The sequence below is a fragment of the Colius striatus genome, chromosome 26 (assembly GCF_028858725.1).
Source record: "Colius striatus isolate bColStr4 chromosome 26, bColStr4.1.hap1, whole genome shotgun sequence".
Lineage (NCBI taxonomy): Eukaryota > Metazoa > Chordata > Aves > Coliiformes > Coliidae > Colius > Colius striatus.
The window spans coordinates 4,049,118-4,067,658 of NC_084784.1; the positions used below are offsets into that span (position 1 = coordinate 4,049,118).

The 18,541-nt window shown below is 56.7% G+C and overlaps 1 protein-coding gene across 2 annotated transcripts; it reads left to right on the top strand.

Annotated features, from left to right (window-relative positions):
- The first annotated feature begins 7,209 nt into the window (after window positions 1–7,209).
- LPAR2 (lysophosphatidic acid receptor 2) lies at window positions 7,210–17,942 on the top strand. Of its 2 annotated transcripts, none has more exons than XM_062015371.1 (3): window positions 7,210–7,360; window positions 11,719–12,461; window positions 15,829–17,942. In XM_062015371.1, the coding sequence occupies exons 1-3, from the start codon at window positions 7,341–7,343 to the stop codon at window positions 16,128–16,130; spliced, it is 1,065 nt and encodes a 354-aa protein (XP_061871355.1). In that variant the 5' UTR covers window positions 7,210–7,340; the 3' UTR covers window positions 16,131–17,942. The 2 variants fall into 2 exon arrangements, with proteins under 2 accessions (XP_061871355.1, XP_061871356.1); XM_062015372.1 differs by having other exon boundaries at window positions 11,719–12,523; window positions 15,829–16,043.
- The last annotated feature ends 599 nt before the right edge of the window (window positions 17,943–18,541 follow it).

The window sequence follows — 18,541 nt, forward strand, 5'->3', positions numbered from 1 at the left end:
GGCCAGGTTTTTACCCTGTGTCTGTCCAAGGTCAACGGGGAAGCCTGAAGTCAACACTTGCTGGCTTAGGATCAAGTGCCAAGTGCACTCAGGGCTCTGTGAGAGTGAAAAAGGTAACGTTTGCCCACAAGGATTTGTAATTTGAGGAACCAGCAGGGCCAGAATAATAATAACCCTGGTCAAAACCCCCAGTTTCCTTTTCCTGCTGCACCCTTAGCCAGGCAAGAGGAGTGGCAGAGGCTGGCACAGCACAGCTCAGCTCCTGCCATCCACCTCTGCCCTCTCCTCCTTCCAGCAGCCCAATACACACAGAGGTGCCATCAGAGAAAACTTTACCTCCTAACCCCTCATTGCTTGCTGATGTCTGCAGAGCTGGTAAGTTGTTGAGGGTAGGAGCTGCCAAAACAAGGCTTCCAGCCAGAGCTGCAGGGCTGCCAGGTCCCACCGGTGTGGGGAGAGCTTGGACACAGGGTCTGAACCATCAGGATGGGGATCTGCTGTCATCCAGCCACAGCTGACAGGGTTTGGTTTGGAAACCAAAGGAGAAACTTGGCAGGGAGGGAAACATCATTTCCTCAGTTCCTCCCACCTCCTTGAGGCCGCATCTTCACTTCAGAGGAGCAGCAGGGTCGTGTTTGTGTACAGCGAGGGACAGGCAGCAGCCCCGTGAAGCACCAAGCAACAGCCCACTCAAACCAGGAGCAGACACGATCTTACAGCCATCCTGTTTGCACAGCAGCACCTTCTGTGGGCGGCTGGCTGACCCCCTCCCAGCTCAGGGGATGGCAGCCTTGGCTGGGCAAGGGCATGTAAAACCACCCATAAACCCATTTTCTCACCTCAGGATCTCGCTGTTGTTTGAAACCAGCCCCTGGGAGCTCAGAGCACCAAGTGACCAGCTCACCTCAGCCAGTCACCGTGCTCCTGAGCATCAACTGCTCCTCATCCAGTAAAGGGAAGGCCCTGGAGGGGGCATGCAGGAGGGAGATGCAGGCACTGAACAGTTCCAGGCAGGGGCCAAGAGATTCCTTTTACTTGGAGAAGCCAGTTGGGGTTTAATTGCATTTCAGTGTAAAGTGGTGTAATTGCAAGCAGGCCAGTGACAAATTCTGCCCTAAGAGGAAAAATGGGGGTGGGAAGGGAGCTCTTTAGTTTGTCTTTATCCTCCTAAACCCCCAATCAAAGCAAACAGGTAGCCAGCAGGAGGCTGGAAGGGAAAGCCAGTGCTTTCCCAGCACAGGGATTACCTCTGGGGGGTTCAAACCGAGCAAGGCAAGAGGCAGGACCTTTATTTCAGGAGCTCAGGGTCTAATTCCTGATCCCTCCTCCTCCTCTTCTGCTCATTTTAAGTGTTGTGCTGTTGTTTCATGTTACCTAACTGGAGATTAAACCTCAGATAGTCCTCAAAATTACTCCCAGGAGGAGACTCACTGGGGAAAAAGCAAAGCAGCTCAGGCCAGTCGTGGGGTGGGAAGGAGCCTCACTCCCAGCTGCCTCCCTCTGAGCCACTCACCCTTCTTCAGCACTCCCCCTTGACCCAGCAGCCCTCCAGTATAAGGTGGGGATGAGGGGCTTGTTCCTGGCCTGGGGATGGGATGGGGAGCCCTGCTGCTGCTTTCCCATGAGCTCTCTCCTCCTGGGAGCGTTGATGCCTTGCAGGATCCATCCTCTCAGGGTAAGAAGTGTTCAGGCTGTGCCCCTCAGTGTGATGGGGTAGCTGTTACAGCTGACCCAAGGTCTCTCATTCTCCTTGCCAAGCCATTTAGTTGTCTCACACCCTGGCAGGAGGTGCAGTGGTGGGACTGGTCGTGGAGGTTGTTGTTTAGTGGCAAATGAAGTGGTTCCTCTCCCTGCCTTGGGTGCTGCAGCACTGGGGTGTGTGAAGCCACTCAGTGTTGGGGCATTCCTGCTCTATTTTACTTTGGAAGCTGCTCTTCCAAGAGTCAATTAGCAGATCAGATGAGGCAGTGAAAAGTGAGCTCTTCTGTGTGTCCTGGTGGGAGTTCATGCTGCTGCAGACAAACAGCTTTTGTTTTCTTCTTCCCTCTCCCCCCACTGCCCCAGTATCTCTGTGATGTTCTTGGGTTTGTGGCTGTGCAGAGCAAAGGGACCTATAACAGATGGGAAAGGGGAGAGGGAGTGGAGCAGGGATGGGACTTTCTGGTCAGATGAAACCCAGGAACACCCTTTGCTTGGGGACCAAAGATGCTGAGTCCCAGGGTGCTCCCAGTGCAGGGGGATGGAAAGGGAGGGAAGTCTGAAGGAACTGACCCCAGTCTGTGTCTCCCCATCCAGGCCTGCAGCTGGAGGCTTTTCAGGGCACTGGCTGCTCTCCTCTATCATTTGCCGTAAATAAGGATGTGTGGAGCTGTAATCCCAGCTTGGCTTGCACAGAGGGGTTTGGGTGTTGGCATCCAGGGCCCTGCAGAGGGTCAGTTTTGTTGGGATCTTACCAATGGGCTTCAAGGGGGTTGTATTTTTTGGTAGAGGTCTGTTTAACACATGATCACCCTGGTTTCCTTAGGTGAGGGAGTACTTTTCTGGACAGCAAGAGCTTTCCTGCTGCTTTGCAGCTGAGGAAGGCAAGGGAACAAGCAAATGAAAGTGGTTTTTCCCCCTCCTATAAATGTGCCCAAGAGCCCAAAGCTTTAGGAAGTTAAAACAACTTTGACAGCACAGCCATTCCCTCCTCTGGCTCGGGGAGAGTGGCTTTGTGTCAGTCAGCCCCGATGCTCGTGTTGGAGACCAAGCTGCAGTTGTGCTGCATCTGCTCCTCCTGCAGCTGGAGCCTTCCCTCGCTTGGCTTTTGTTTGTTCCTTCCAGACTTAAGCAGAAAGGCATGTTAAATGCTTTTTATGGCTCTGCAGCCACAAGCTGCAGGCATCTGACACTAAACCCAGCAGAGACACAGGGGGAGTGGGGTTTGGGGAGTAATCCCCCTCCAAGCAGAGGCTGAGGCACGTGCAGCTGGAGTTGCCTGCAAAGCTCCCCGAGTCCGCAGCGAGTGCCAAGGGCTGAGGCAGCCTTCCCCTGCTGGGAGCCAGCCAGGCAGCGTGTGCCTGAGCCTGGGGCTGCCTCCCTGGGCTTCACAGGAAGGGAATTTCCACCCAGTTTTGTTGTTCTTGACAAGAGTGTGAGGTGCCAGATGAAATGCTCCTCGGGTGAGGACGAGGCTGAGTCCTGCTCTGTAAACAGCGTCCTGACTTGGTTCTGACCCTCCCTGGTGCCTTCTAAGGACGTGACATCGTTATGGGGGGCCAAGCTTTTCTTCCTCCGCTGCTCCTGCCTTCAGAGCTGCTTGTCTCTGTGTAGGATAATCTCTTTCTTCCTGTGTGAATTAGGAGCAGCAGCAGCAGAGAGGCCCCTGGACCATCCTGGCTCCAAACAAAACACCCCTGCAAACAGCCCTCTCTCCTCTTCTCTCCTCTTCCCTCCCCTGACCCTGTCTTCTCTCCACGGCTGCAGAGCAAATGTTTTCATCTCAGAGTGCTGCAAAAGCCAGTAACTGTGCCAGAGGGGCCCTTTGCTCACCAACATCCCCTCCCAGGAGGGTTACCTGGGGGAAGGTGAGGGTGCTGTTCAGCCAGGACCCGGAGGCACTGCAGGGAATTATCTTGGCTGCTCCTTCTGGGCTGTTTTCCCAGCAAACAGGGCGAAAAGGTGACAAGGTCCAATGTCTCTTGTGGTCTTGCTTCAGCTGGGCTCCCCACTCCAGTTTAAGGTGTTGTCTGCAGATGCAAATGCAAACACAAAGCTTGGGAGAGGGATTTTTCCAGGTTCTTTGTGGTTTGTTGTGGAGCAATTGGTGGTAAAATGGCTGGAGGGGAAGAAACTGCCTGTTGCAGGCGGATTCCTTCCTTTTTCCTCTTTGTTGAAGTGCTCTTTTGATGCTGGAGGCTTGCAAACAACAGCTCAGCTCCACCTCGGGGTTGGCTGGGTGTCAGCAGCAGTGGGTGTTATGGAATTCCTGCATTTTCCCTGCTGATGCATGTGCTGCTCTGCAGAGGAGCTGCAGGAGCCCAGGGGCTGCTCTGTGGTGCTGGAGGTGTGCTGGGGGGGAGGGTTTGGGAATCTCTGGGCCAGTTGGGACTTGGGGGAAGTGTTAATTCAAGCAAATGGTTCTCTGCAGAGATGTGCAAGGGGAGGTGGGGAGATGGTGACCTGGCTCCTTCCAGGAGGTTTTTCACATTCCTGGGATTCCAGGAGAAGGGTCTCAGTGGAAAAGAAAACCCCAGCTCAGATTGTGACCCCCAGAGCAGCCACAGCCACGGTGCTGAAAGTGACCTCTTGGCTTTGGGCTTGTGTGAGAAGTGCCAAATCTCCTCAACCAGTGAACTTCCCCCAGCAAAACAGAACCATGAGGAAGGGGAGGCAAAGCTCTGCTGTCTTTGGAAATGGTTCACTACCAGCTCTCTGCTGGGCACCACAGTGTGCTCAGATCCATGTCAGGATCAGGTTACCCCGTGTCTCTGCTCCAGCAGCCCCCCTGCCTGGGAGGGGGGACGGGGCAGCCCAGCACCCCTGAGCCCCTCTGAGCTGCTGGGGACAGGAGAGATCCCTGAGCAGCAGGAGGGGCCGAGGGGCTGGATCTGAGGGGTGTCTGGTGGTCTCCTTGGGCTTGGCCGTGTTTGGTGTGTGCTCAGTCCCAGAGCTGTGGCTGTTGGGAGATGCTTGAGCTCAGTCTCAGGTGCAGGGGCTGTGTCAGGGCTTCAGCCTGGTCCCAGGCTCATGTGTGGTTTATGGCTCCAGACAAGGGCTTAAATGGTTCTTGGCTCCTTCTAATACCCCCCCAAACCTGAAAGCACACTCCCAAACTCCTGTTATGCACAGAAATTGGTCTTTTCTAGACAAAGGGACTGGAAAAACTGCAGGCTTTAAAATCAGGGCTTTGAAACCTGGACTATTCCCTGACCTCCATGTGGGGTTTGTGACGGGCTCCCAGGAGCCCTGCCCTGACCCAGTCTGACACACCTTGTCCCCTTCTCTGTCCCGACCCTCCTGTGCAGGGGCTGAGCTGCACAAGTGCTCCTGGCCCCTGGTGTGAGCTGAACCTGCTGGGTCTGTCTGACTCTGAGAGCCATTGTGACGGGCTGCTGACACTTCAGCTGAAACCAGTTATGCTGGGCTGCTTTCCTGATTGCTCTGGGTGTTCCTCCATGCCTCTGAAGCACTTGCTGGTACCAGTTTGAAGCCTTCAATCACAAGTATTTTTAGGCTGCTGCCATCCCCAGCTGCAGAGTGTGTGTGGCTCTGTAGCTGACTGAAGCCTTGCCCCAGACCTGTGCTGCTGCCAGATTCTTGCTCTCACCTGGGTTTTGCTGCTTGTGCACCACAGAGCTGCTGGATCAGTGACTTGGGAGCTGTTTGTGGCAGCACCAGCTGCTGGAGCACACTGAAGGAGCAGCTGGGGGAAATGGGAGGGTTGGTTTATTGGACTTTGGTCTCTTCGGTCTTTAATGATGTAACCAAAGGGAGGGGGAAATGCCTCGTGGGAAGGGGAAGGAGCTGCTCTGTGGCCCTGGATGCTCCAGATGTGAAATGGCTTCTTGCAACTGCAACGTTGCTGTAAGTCTGTCGAGTTGCAGGGTGGCTGCCTGTGTTGGGAACAGACTTCTTGGTGTCTCTCTGCTCCGAGAAAGCAGCTTGGCTGAGCTGTAGGTGTTTCCCAAGGAGGGGCTCTGGGGTACCTGTTGGTGCAGCTCCTGGGACCCTGTGCAATTTCCATGGCATTGGGGGTAATTGTCCCTCTGCTTCCCCCAGCCTGCCCAGGTCATCCCCCTTTTCTTCTGCCAGTGCCACTGCAGCTCTGCCTTGGCCTCCCTGCTCTGTTAATGTGTCCTTGGCTCTCTGGCCCTATCTCTTTCCCCTTTGTGCTGGGCTGTCTTTGTAAATCTCCTGCCTGTTCTGCACACCATGAGCTGGCTCTGCCAAGCTGCACTGGCAGCAGATTAAGGCTGTCCTGGTGATAACATTGTTCCTTGGGGAACAGATGATGGCTGGAGGAGGGTGGGAGAGGCGAATGGAAATTGCTGGGGCCTTTGCAAGAGCAGGAGGTGTAAATCAAACTGGATGGATGTTGCAAACCCCATGCTGTTGGGTTTTTTTTTCCCCCTTCATGATTTATACAGCTCCTGGCTGCTGAGCACCAAGTGTGCTGATGGTATTTGCACAGGACTTAGCAGGTAAAACCACCTCAGAGGTGTCAAAGACTAGGCAGACAGACATACCAGAAACATGAGTGAGCTCTTTTCTAGCAGTGACACCTAATTTACCAAGTTTATGGCAGGAAAATCCTTTCCAATCTGTGCCCCAGTTTCTCTCCTCTCATGGCATCACCATCTCTCTGCTGCTTCCCCATGCCAAGGTTTCCTGTGTTGCCCTGGGCAAGTGTGGCTGCTGTAGAGGATGAGGAGGGGCCAGATCCTGCCCTGGCAGCCCACCTGAGGTGTAGGTGCTGCAGCTGTAGGAAGCAGAGCAGCCTTCTGGTGCTGAGCCATGACATTGTGGGGTCCCCCCACTAGGTCACTCAGTAGATGTTGTGGGGCAGTTGGACCAGAGGGTGCCAGTTCCCACTGAGCAGCCCTCGAGGGAGATGGTGGGAAAGTGTTGGGGGGGAGATGGTAGGAAAGGGATGGGGGGGTGCTGCTGGCAGGGGATGATGCTGATGGTGGCAGAGGGGTGCTGGTGGCAGAGGGTGCTGGTGGCAGAGGGGTGCTCCTGATGCTGGCAGAGGGGTGATGCTGATGCTGCTGCTGGCAGAGGGGTGCTGGTGATGCTGGCAGAGGGGTGCTGGTGATGCTGGCAGAGGGGTGATGCTGATGCTGCTGCTGGCAGAGGGGTGCTGGTGATGCTGGCAGAGGGGTGCTCCTGATGCTGGCAGAGGGGTGATGCTGATGCTGCTGCTGGCAGAGGGGTGCTGGTGATGCTGGCAGAGGGTGATGCTGATGCTGGCAGAGGGTGCTGGTGGCAGAGGGGTGCTGGTGATGCTGGCAGAGGGGTGCTGGTGATGCTGGCAGAGGGTGATGCTGATGCTGGCAGAGGGTGCTGCTGGCACACGGACCGCGGCTGCCTCGCTCCAGCCAGAGCCGGAGGGGCTCGGAGAGCGGGGGCGGCGAGGACTCGGGTTACAGCTCCCGGGTGTCCTGGAAGGACCCGCCTAGGGGAGGACCCGAGGAGGGGCCGGGCTCCCCGCAGCCCTCCCGGGAGCCGGCGGTGCTCCGTGCCGCTGCTGCGCTCCGCGCTCCGTGCCGCGGGCAGCCCTGCAGGGATGGGGGGCTCCCTCCCGGACCGCTGCCCCGGCTCGCTGCGGCGGGGAGGCCGGTGCTGAGGGTCGGGTGTGGATGCAGCGCTGTGCTCTCAGGTAAGGGCTCTGCCTTTCGGAGCAAAAGCTGCTCCTGGTTTCACGGCAGCGGCGTTTGGGCGCTGGGCCACGTAAATCGGTGCGGAACGGGTTGGGTTGGAGTCCCCGTGAGCCCTCGGAGATCCATTGTTCTGCCTCGATCAGCACTGATAGTGGCATAAATCCTGCCATTGGTCCCTGTCCCGCACCGCGCCGGGTCCTGAGCAAGCGCGGTGTCCCCGCACATCCCGGAGCCGACGGGGAGGACACGCACAGCCCGACTGACTGCGTGAAAGGACTCGGGACTTGCCCTGGAGCCGGGGCAGGGGGTTGTGTGTGGGGGGAAGGCTGGGGAGGAGGAGAGCAGAGTTGTGCCCTCGCTCTGTGCTGTGGCTCCTGCCAAGCTGCAAAAGCTGGGCTTGATCTGGAGGGGTCTGAGGTGCTGTGAGCAGGGAAGAGGCTGTGCTGGATGTGGAGAGGGGTCTGAGGTGCTGTGAGCAGGGAAGAGGCTGTGCTGGGTGTGGAGAGGAGCCTGAGGTGCTGTGAGCAGGGAAGAGGCTGTGCTGGATGTGGAGAGGGGTCTGAGGTGCTGTGAGCAGGGAAGAGGCTGTGCTGGATGTGGAGAGGAGCCTGAGGTGCTGTGAGCAGGGAAGAGGCTGTGCTGGGTGTGGAGAGGGGTCTGAGGTGCTGTGAGCAGGGAAGAGGCTGTGCTGGGTGTGGAGAGGGGTCTGAGGTGCTGTGAGCAGGGAAGAGGCTGTGCTGGATGTGGAGGGGTCTGAGGTGCTGTGAGCAGGGAAGAGGCTGTGCTGGGTGTGGAGAGGGGTCTGAGGTGCTGTGAGCAGGGAAGAGGCTGTGCTGGATGTGGAGAGGAGCCTGAGGTGCTGTGAGCAGGGAAGAGGCTGTGCTGGATGTGGAGAGGAGCCTGAGGTGCTGTGAGCAGGGAAGAGGCTGTGCTGGATGTGGAGGAGTCTGAGGTGCTGTGAGCAGGGAAGAGGCTGTGCTGGATGTGGAGAGGGGTCTGAGGTGCTGTGAGCAGGGAAGAGGCTGTGCTGGATGTGGAGAGGGGTCTGAGGTGCTGTGAGCAGGGAAGAGGCTGTGCTGGATGTGGAGAGGGGTCTGAGGTGCTGTGAGCAGGGAAGAGGCTGTGCTGGATGTGGAGAGGGGTCTGAGGTGCTGTGAGCAGGGAAGAGGCTGTGTTTGAGCTGGAAGGGAGTCTGAGGTGCTGTGAGCAGAGTGTGTTTGCTGTGTTGCTCAAGGAGAGGGGCTGCAGGATTGTTGCAGAGCGTAACCAGAGTCTTGTTTTACTGAGTAAACAAATGCTGGTGAGGAGAAATCTTGCGAGATCCTGCTGAGGAGTGTAAGGCCGTGGAAGGGGGAGTGCAAGGCCATGGGAGGGGGTTGCTTGGACACTGAACAATAGATTCATCCAGCTCCTTTGTGCATCGTGGCACCAGCCTGGGTTTCTATCTGCTGGGGGTGTTTCTCTTCCCCTGGCACTGCCTGCTGGGTTTTGATTTGTGATGTTGCCCGTCCTGGGTGCCAAGCTCCAAGGTCAGTTTGCTAATTGCAGGGTGGCACTGGAGTGCCACATGAGCTCCCAGAACCAGTCCCCAGCACTAAACCTGTCAGTGCCTCCTGCGCCCGCCCAGCCCAGGGCACAGACCTCATGTGTGACCCACGCGCCTCTCGGAGGGGTTTGCAGCTCTCTGGGTCTTGCCTAAAGAAGTGTTTTGGGTGCTGTCAGCAGGGTTAACGCCGAGGTGTTGTAGCTGCAGTGTTAGAGGTGCAGAGCACAGCTCCTCCGGGGGATTGCACAGCTCTAATCCCCTCCCCCAGCACACACCCCACTGGACCAGCACTGAGGAAAGCTCTCAGTTTGCCAGGAGGGAGTTTGGAGGAGTCATAGCTGTGGAACTCAACACTTGCAACGAAATCAAACTGGTCTCCATCACTCAGGGCCAATTTTAAAGCCTGGTCTTTCCTGGGTTTAGTTTGTCTTGGTGTCAGTGATGTTACTGAGAGCGAGACTTGGAACAGATTGTTGTGGTATTTAGTGTCCACTTCAATACTGGTGACAGATGGGAGCGTGGTGCCTGCTGCCTTTGTGCTGCACAGTGCACAGGCAAGTGGCTGTTCCCATCTTCCCTGTGTCACTTCTATAGCTGAGGGGGTGGGAAAGGTTGGTGCTGCTCCACGTGAGGTTCCACAGCACCTGAAACCTGCTGGGCAGTGCAGGGGCTCCTCCAGACCCTCCTCTGGGCATCCACTTGTGTGTCATCTTAAAAAGGTGAAGTGACTGGGCTAACTTCAGCAGTTTCCTCCCTGGTTTGGGATTAAAGCTTTCCAAAAGAGAGGAAACTCCTTTCATAGAATGGCTTTTGCATGAGAATGGCCCAGCTCTGGATCAGATGCCTCCCCAGGTACAGCTGAGGAAGGTGAGCACCTCCTGGTGACTCACGGTGGTTTTATTCATCCTGTCCCTGGGCTTTCCTCCCTTCCTCCTCTTCCAGCAGCTTCCCCTGTTCCAGCCAAAACCTTCCCCAGTCACCTGCTGAGTCACCACGAGGCATCTCCTTCATTTGGACCACATGACTCCCCAACAGCTCTGCAGCTTGAGATCTACCTGAAACGAGCAGAAAGATGGGTTGATGACACAGCTCGAGCCCACATCCACCCCTGGGGCAGGCTCATTCCTCCTCTGCCTCCATCCCCCCCAATATCTGTAAGAAATCCCCTTTCCCTGATGAGCAGCTTCCCAAGCCAGGGGCTGGGTTGGGTGGTGGGGGTCCCCAGGGAGCCTGTGGGGTGGTGGAGACCCCAGGCTCAGCCCCAGGTGGGAGGGGGTTTCCTCCTGGGCTGCCCTGTTTGCACAGAGGGGGTGTGTGGAGGCAGAAGCTGCAGCATCCCCACGTTGCCAAGGGCAGCCTGGCCCAGAGCTGCTGCCACAGTGTCCTGGGAAGGAGCCAGCCCAGAAAACTACCTCCAGAGGGGAGGAACAGGCAGCTCTTGGGGTGCCCTGAGCTTTGGGGGTGACTGAAGTGACGTGTGAGTTGGTGCTTTGGGTTCTTTCCCTGCCTGAGGAGGATGCTTGGTGCTGAGCTTGCTTAGCTCTGAGCTCACAAGAGGACAGGGAGAGCCAGTGAGCTCATGTGCAGGACACACCAGGGTAAGGAAAGAACTGTGTCACTTTCCAGCACCTCGGTGCCATGAGGAAAGAGGCTCCAGGCTGGGTTTGCCCCATCCCAGGCAGATCACAGCCAGCCCTGACCAGACATTTCCAGCCTCTGGGTTAGGAGGAACACGAATGTCTGCTGTGGGCTGTAGTGACTGGGCTCCTCCTCACCCCTTGGGTTCCTTCATGGGGCTGTTTTTCATGTTTGGCTGCTTTATTAATGGACCAGTAACACAATTAACACTTGCTCAAGCACCGGGTTCAGATTCTGACTCTGTAAGAACATCCTTTGCCTTGACCTGCTGCTCCGTGTGTGGCCACAGGACAGGATGCTGGACTCACCAGAGCTGCGTGGGCTCTGGAAAGGGGCGCTTCACCTTGCAGCCCAGAGGAATGGCCTGTCTGGTCTTGCTCCCAGCACTGCCTGCTGTGTCAAACGTGAGGAGTCCTTGAGGCTTCAGCATATCTTCCTGTCAAAGGTGTTTTTCCAGGGGGGTCAGTGGGTTTTGGATTGCAGGCTGGTTCCAGGCCTGGGGGGGAAGGAGGGAGCCGCTTGGTGCACGGATGGCGTAGCAGGCGATGCTCTGGCTGCTGACCCACAGCCTGCGAGCGCTGCAGGGTCCTGCATGATCCAGCTCTCCCAGACCCACAGGGCACCACGTGCTGACCTCTTGCTACACTTCATCCAGGGCTGAGGAGCTGGTTTGGGAAGCACTGAGCTGCGTGGGAGCGGTGGGCACGTAGGCTTTGAGCACCAAGTGCCCAGGAAAGGTGGGACGTGTCTGTCCTGCAGCAGGAGCAGGAGCCCTGGGGCCACAGCGGCTGCAGAGCCTCGTGGCTTTCCTCAGTGTTGCTTGGCCATGGACTGATGAACCTCCCTTGCTGCTGCTGTGTGTGCTTCTGCATTTCTGGAGCAGGGCAGTTCTGAGATAACAGGAGTAGTTGTGTCTGTGTCCTCGGGGAGCCGTGTGGGCAGCTCCCATCGATCTGGCGGCTCCAGGCTTTGCTGCACCCTGCAGCTGCCTTTGGGGCCAGATGAGGACTCTGCCTGGGGGCTGTGCAGTTCTGTATTTGGGGACAGAAGTGCTTTGCTGGCGCTGGTGTGGTGGTTTCTGTGTGTTTCGAGTTCCTCTCCCCGTGCCAGTGCTCAGCATCCCCTTGGGCTGCGTGTGGGCAGCGTGGGCTGACGCCTCTCGTCCCTCTGCAGGGCAGCAGAGATGAAGCACTGCTTCTACAATGAGACCGTGGGCTTCTTCTACAACAACAGCCGCAAGGAGCTGACCACCTACTGGAGGACCAAAGATGTGCTGGTGGTTGCCCTGGGCCTGACTGTGAGCGTCATCGTGCTGCTGACCAACCTGCTGGTCATCACGGCCATCATCATCAACCGCCGCTTCCACTACCCCATCTACTACCTGCTGGGCAACCTGGCGGCTGCTGACCTCTTTGCTGGCATTGCCTACATGTTCCTCATGTTCCACACCGGGCCCAGGACGGCCGAGCTCTCCCTGAAGACCTGGTTCATCCGTCAGAGCCTGCTGGACACCAGCCTGACTGCCTCTGTGGTGAACCTGCTGGCCATTGCTGTAGAGAGGCACCAGACTGTCTTCACCATGCAGCTGCACAGCAAGATGTCCAACCAGAGGGTGATGATCCTCATCTTCTGCATCTGGGTCACTGCCCTGCTGCTGGGGCTCATCCCTTCCTACGGCTGGCACTGCCTCTGTGCCCTGGAGAAGTGCTCCAGCATGGCCCCCCTCTACAGCAGGAGCTACCTGACCTTCTGGGCCATCTCCAACCTGGTCATCTTCCTGATCATGGTGGTTGTGTACACACACATCTTCATCTATGTCAAGAGGAAGATGACAAGGATGTCCAAGCACACGAGCTTCCACCCTCGCTACAAGGAGACCATGATCAGCCTTGTCAAGACGGTCACCATCATCCTCAGTGAGTGCCTTTGCTCCGGAGGATCTGACCCAGATCCTCCAGCCTGGGAGTGGGGAGCTGAGGTGGGTGTGCCTGGGACATAAAGGGGAGGATGTTGTGCATCCCTGGTCCCTGAGCTGCTGGGGTGATGGTGTCAGGGCTCTGAAGGCTGATGGGAGAGAGCTGGTGGCCAGAGGGGAAGGGAAGCTCCTGAATCTCTTCCCTGCTGGCACGGAGGGACTGTTGATGTTGATCTGGCTGCTGTGAGTGCAGGGGCTCAGGGCTCAGCAGCAGCTCTTACCTGCTCAGTGCTGTGGCCTTAGGAGCTATAATCAAGCCTTCAAAAGCAGCACTTGGTGCATCCTTTACCAAAGGATGGAGAGGGGCTCGGGGGGGACATTACAAGGGGATGGGGAAAGAGAACAAGGGAGTTGTGTCCAAATCCCTGTTTCCTGGAGCAAAGCCCTGAACTCTGCTCAGATTTACCTTGTGTTTTGGGAGCAGTTTTGGGAGCTCTCAGCTGGGTGTGAGCTGCCCTCTGTGCTCAGGGGATCTCCTGCAGGGTCCTGGCTGCATCCCCCCTGCAAGGAGCAGCACACACAGGTTGGTGCTGAGGCTCCCCCTGCCCAGGATCATTACCTCCTCCGTGCCTCTGACACCGGGGGCTGCTGTGTGCCTTGTGCTTTCAGCAGCTCGGGCACTCCAGGACTCCTTCAGCCTGTGTTTGCCTCGTGCTTTAAGGGTCTAACGACCTTTCTTCAAGGCAGGATAAATCAGCGCTGGGATGTTCCCGGGCTCGGGGCTCACGGTCACAACCCTCTGCTTTGCAAATCTTCCCTGATAAGAGCAGAATTTGCTCTGTCAGGGAAACCTTGGAGCTGCAAACAAAGGCTCCTCCCTGCAGGCAGCAGAGGCTGGCTGGGCTCAGCAGGGTGGGAGTAGCTGGGGGTGGCTGCTGGGCTGCTTGGTGTGTCCCAGCTCAGGGCCATGAGGCTTCCTGGGGCTTGTTCCAACTTGTGAGCATCGAAACTGGAGGGGCTTTGCCCATTTCTGCCTCTTGCTGTGACTGCCCTGCAGTCTCTCCGCTGCCTGTGTGCAGATGGGGGTTTGTTGCTGCCTTGGAGCTGATCAGATGCAGCACAGAGGGTCAGTAGGGCTGGGGAATTATTTACTTCATGTATTTTGCACAGGGCAGAGTGGAGAGAAGTTGTTTTGTTCCCTCCTTTCCCTTCCTGAACAGCCTCAGAAGGGGCCAGCCCGTGGTGTCAGCTGGGCTGCTTCATGTCGTGGGGCGTCACGGTGCCAGGGTTGGCGGGGTGCTGGCCAAGAGGGAAAATGCACTTCATGCTTGTGCATCACCTTGTTTCTGGGAGATCCCTTTCCTCTTGCTGTCCCCTCTCTTGGCTTGGCCTGCTTTGCCTGCTTCTTGCCTTCTGTCTCGAGTGAGGAGCAGAGCTGGGTCTGAGGAGGCTGCACAGGGGTCTCTGGTCTGACAGAGCAGGGAGGAACCCAGTGTGGAAAGCTGAGGGAGACCCAGGAGTTCATCAGGCCTTTGGGACTTGTAACCCAAGGGTTTTTCCCCCTGCCTCTGAGGGAGAGAAGCAGCAGGTCCCTTGCATGGGAGAGAAGGAGGGAGAGAATTGCTCAGCTTGGGGAAAACCTCTCAGTTTGGGCTCAGCGTACAGAAACTTGAGCCTGGAGAGGGTGTTTTTTCCCCTCCTCCCTCTGAAAGCCCTGGTGTAATTCCTTCTCCACCCTCCTTCCCCAGCCTTGTGCAAACTTGGACTCTGCACAGAGAATACTTTGGGCCTTATGCATCAGAGGGTGTAGCCGTGGTGAGGGTGCGGTGGGAGCTGCCTGTGGGTGCCAGGGCTCTGCACGCAGGGTCAGCCACGGCTCGGCATCCCGCAGCTCCTGGCTGCCGAGAACAGCTTCAGGACCTGGCCTGGAAGCCAGTAATGAGCTCCAGGGTGCAGCTGGAAAGGAGCAGCACGTTTTCCCACAGGAGCTGTGACACAGGGGGTGATGATGACTGAAGCACAGAGTCCTTAGTGACCAGGCTGTGTCACGTTATGGAGCTCAGGCTTCTTTCTGAGCATCTCAGCTTCCAATAAGGAGCAAGGAGATCAGTCTGGATGTGCAGATACTCTTTAGGTACCTCTCTTTGTTTTCCCCCGTCATGTTTAATGTTCCTCTGACTTTATGTAGCGCTGCTGGGAGCCAGCCTAGAGCCTGGCTTGTCTTGTGGATGCTGAAAACCTGGCTCAGGGAAGTTCTGTCACTGGAGGAGGTCCCTTTCAGCACAGAGGTATTGACCCTTCCTTCAGGACAAGCAGGAATCCACTTGGTGTAGCTGCTGAACCAAAGAAGGCAAAGCTGCCTGGCCTAGGTGTGGTGGCTGCAGAGCTGCCCACCCAGGATCATGAGCCACTGAAATAAGCAGGTTGTGTGATGCTGTGGCCTGAAAGCAATGGGGAACACTCCCTGGGAGGTCCCTCCCAGCCCTCCCTTGGCCCCTTCACCAGGGCAGCTTTAAATCCAGCCTCTGTGTTTTGGTGCAGCTCTCTGGCTGCTCCTTCCCCAGAGATGTTTTCCAGTAAAGGGTGTAGTTGCAAAGTTCCCAGCAAGTCTGGTTCTTTTCCACCCTTTCCTGGAAGATGTGGCAGGGGGCAGCTCCTGTGCCTGAAGATCCAGCCTCGTGTGTGACCTCCAGGAGCACTGATGGATGGGTGAGTGCTCCCTTTACGTCAGCCTCTGGAGCTGCAGCACCTCCCACTCGTCATGCAAAACAGCAATTAGCCCTTTGCCAAAGAGCTTTGCAGGTGGTGGCGAGAACATGGTATGTGCCTGACTGGATCAGTGGTGGAGCCTGCCCAGCTCAGCCCGTTGCTTGGCACAGAGCTGTGGCAGAGGCTGCTTTGGGCTGCCCCGAGGGTTGGCCAGGACTCTCACACTCGGATCATTAACCAAAGCCCCCCTAAACTCTGTGGACGGTGGAGATTGTTCTGTTCAATCAGCTCTTCTGTCTCCCCTCAGCTGCCTGAAGGGGGACTGTGGTGAGGTGAGGGATGAGATCTCTCGTCCCAGGTGATGGGATGGGATGAAACGGCCTCGAGTGTCCCCAGGGGAGGTTCAGGTGTGAGCTGGGGGCAAACATCTGCCCCAAAGGGCTGTTGGGTGCTGGCACAGGCTGCTCCCCGTCCCTGGAGACACCCCAGAGCTGTGGGGCTGAGGGACAGGGGTTCATGGGGGAGGTGCAGTGCTCAGGCTCCAGGAGCTTCAAGGTGTTTCCCAACCTCAACCATTCAGTGGTTCTGAGCATCTACGGCGTGAGACCGCCAGGGGCAGGAACCCGCTGCTTCCCTAACAGGGATCCTTCTCTCCACAGGTGCTTTTGTCATCTGCTGGACTCCAGGCCAAGTCGTGCTGCTCCTGGATGGGCTGGGCTGCAAGAGCTGCAACGTGCTGGCGGTGGAGAAGTACGTCCTTCTGCTGGCAGAGATCAACTCGCTGATCAACGCCATCGTCTACTCGTACAGGGACAGCGAGATGCGCAGCACCTTCCGCAGGATCCTCTGCTTTGTCTGCTACAGGAATTCCAAATACACCCCCACGGTGGTGAAGCTCAACACCACAGACCGCAGGACACTGTCCCACAACGGGCACTTCACTGTGGATTCCTCCATCTAGCTCTTGGTCAGCGAGACAAGGGGAAGGGGAAAGGGCAGAGGCTGGGAGCCACGGAGGCAGCAGAGACCTGCGGGGTGCTGGGGCAGCGGCGCCTCGGCGACACTGGCCAGGCATAACGGACGAGAGGCTTGTAGGGAACTGCTGCACCGTGTGTTGTTTAGGACAGAGGCACCTTGGGTAGTGTTCTGATTAAAGACTAACGCCAGGGTGGTTTCATTTTAGCAGCACCTAGAGGTGTGCACAGCAGGAGTGGCGTGTGAGCTCCCAGCAAGCAAAGTATTCCCCTCGGTACTTCAGTATTACTGCCTTCAGTAGTCACTCCAGCGAGCCAGAGCTCTCCAGCTTGCTAAACAGCAGCTTAGTGCTTCCCCAGAGAGTCTTGCTCTGGCTGTGTTCTACCTGCTTCAGAACTCTTATTCTTCTTGAGGCCTCTTCCAAGAGGAACCTGTTTGGGATTGCATCCTGAGAAGCAGATTCCTGCCTTCCCAAGGGCCTGCTGCAGCGTTTCCAGGTATTCTTGGGCTTTTGGAGGATGCCTCAGGAGCACCCAGTTCTGTCCTGAGATGGAGAGCAGTGCTGTAACCGGCTGCAGCCGTGTGTGTGCCCTGCTAAGTGATACCACGTGCTGTCCACAAGCTCCTCGCCCGTTCACAGATGTGGAGTGAGTCACGTTCCCATTAAACCATCTTTCTGCTCCTTGAAAGCCCCTTTGGGACAGGTTTAGCTGAGATTCCAAGGCGTTTTGCCTTGGGTTTTAATGTGTCAGTCTGTACCTTAATCAACTGCCCAGCCCACGTGGTGAGGGTCTGTTCACACGCAGCCTTTCTCCCCGCTGGTGTTTACTAACCCCAGCGCCCGTGGGATCTGCTTTCCCGAGGCAGTGCGGCTGCTGATGGCCAGGGCTGGAGGGCAAAGGCTCTGCCTGCAAGAATACTCATGGCTGAGAAACTCGATCCTTCCCGTGTCTCCTTTGCCTTCCTGCTGTTAAAGTTTAACAGTGGGAACGTGCCTGTTGAAGGTCAAAGCGAAGCGGAGTTAGTTGTTTAACCGTGGGCTCCTGTGAGAGCAGGGAGAGGCCGAGGCAAGGCACGTTTGTCTGAATGCATCGTGTCAGGCTTGTTTCAGCCATCCCTGTTGTGTCAGGTGAGCAGCTTCCTGACCGACCCCCTCGCCTGGCTTTGCAGAGGAGGCAGCTCCCGGTGACTCCGTGTGTGTGTAAGGTCCTTGCAGAGCAGGGTGAGGAGGTGACACAGTGTTAGAGGGGATGGGGCTCCTGGGCTGAAAAACACTCTTGGGATGTGGTTCCCATCTCCCTGTCCCAGAGACTTCCTGAATAAATGCTTCTGTCCTGGGTTTTAGAAAAGAAGACTTGAGTGTTTCCTCGCTCTCCCTTCTCTGAAGCCCTGGGGAAGGTGACGTGCTCCAGGTGTGAGGCCAGAGTCCCCTCTGTGCTTGCATCTTCTGTGAGCTCAGGTGGCTCTGCCACCAATCTGCCTTCCAGCTTACTGTGGGGTGTCAAATGTGGCATTATCCCTCTTTGCAGTCACTATGAAACAGCCTTGAAAGGCTCTTTGCTGCTTTCATCAGAGGGAGTTTCCCTGGAGTTGGTTTGTGGGTCTGGGGTCTGTGATGGGTGTGACATTTGTTCTGGACTTTACTGTGTGTTGGGTGGGAGGAAGGAAGAGACACCCAGGAACTGTTTTAAAGGGATCAACTGTGGGACAAGTGAGAACACACAACGTGATCAAAGATAGGCTGTGTGGGTCCAGGAATGAGAGGTCATGCCTTGCTGACTGGTTGGAATTCCTTAAGCAAGCTGCTGCCAAAAGTAAGATGGGTTGTGGTGTGGGGTTTTTTGGGGGGGGGAGTAGCACTGGAGACTGATGTAGGGACTGATGGGCTCCAATGGTTTGTTTTATTAAGGGGAGGGGGGGGGAAGCCACCAGGGAAAACCCCAAGCAACCTGCAGGAAGGGAGAAGACAGAGGAAAGGGGAAGCGATCTTAATAAGGGGAAGCTGCTGCTGCTGGGTGTTTCTGTCTTTAAACTTTGGTTTGTCATCTCTCTGAGAGCCACTGAGACATGAACAATGGACACCAGAGTCTCTGCTGTGCCACAGTGGAATACCTGAGCTGAGGGTGACCTGGAGCTTGTTCAGGAGCCCACCTGTACATCTGCCTTGTGCTCCCCCAGCTGAAGGAGACAACGAGCACCTTGGGAGCTTCTGCAGAGTGGGGAGTTCTTGGCTGTGGAGGGTTGGTGCAGCTGTGGAGCAAAGGCTGGTGTCTCTGCACTCCTGTAGCCAAGGTGCCTTGAGAAAGGCTGATGCAATGGTGGCTTCCCTGTGGTGTCTCTGAAAAGCTCTTCCAGAAGCAGCACGGTGCTGAGCAGCAGCAGAGGGTTTCACAAGTC

Coding starts and splice junctions, on each gene's coding strand:
- LPAR2 (XM_062015371.1), top strand. CDS start 7,341: ATGCAGCGCTGTGCTCTCAG. Junction 7,361..11,718: donor ATGCAGCGCTGTGCTCTCAG/GTAAGGGCTCTG, acceptor GTCCCTCTGCAG/GGCAGCAGAGATGAAGCACT. Junction 12,462..15,828: donor GACGGTCACCATCATCCTCA/GTGAGTGCCTTT, acceptor TTCTCTCCACAG/GTGCTTTTGTCATCTGCTGG.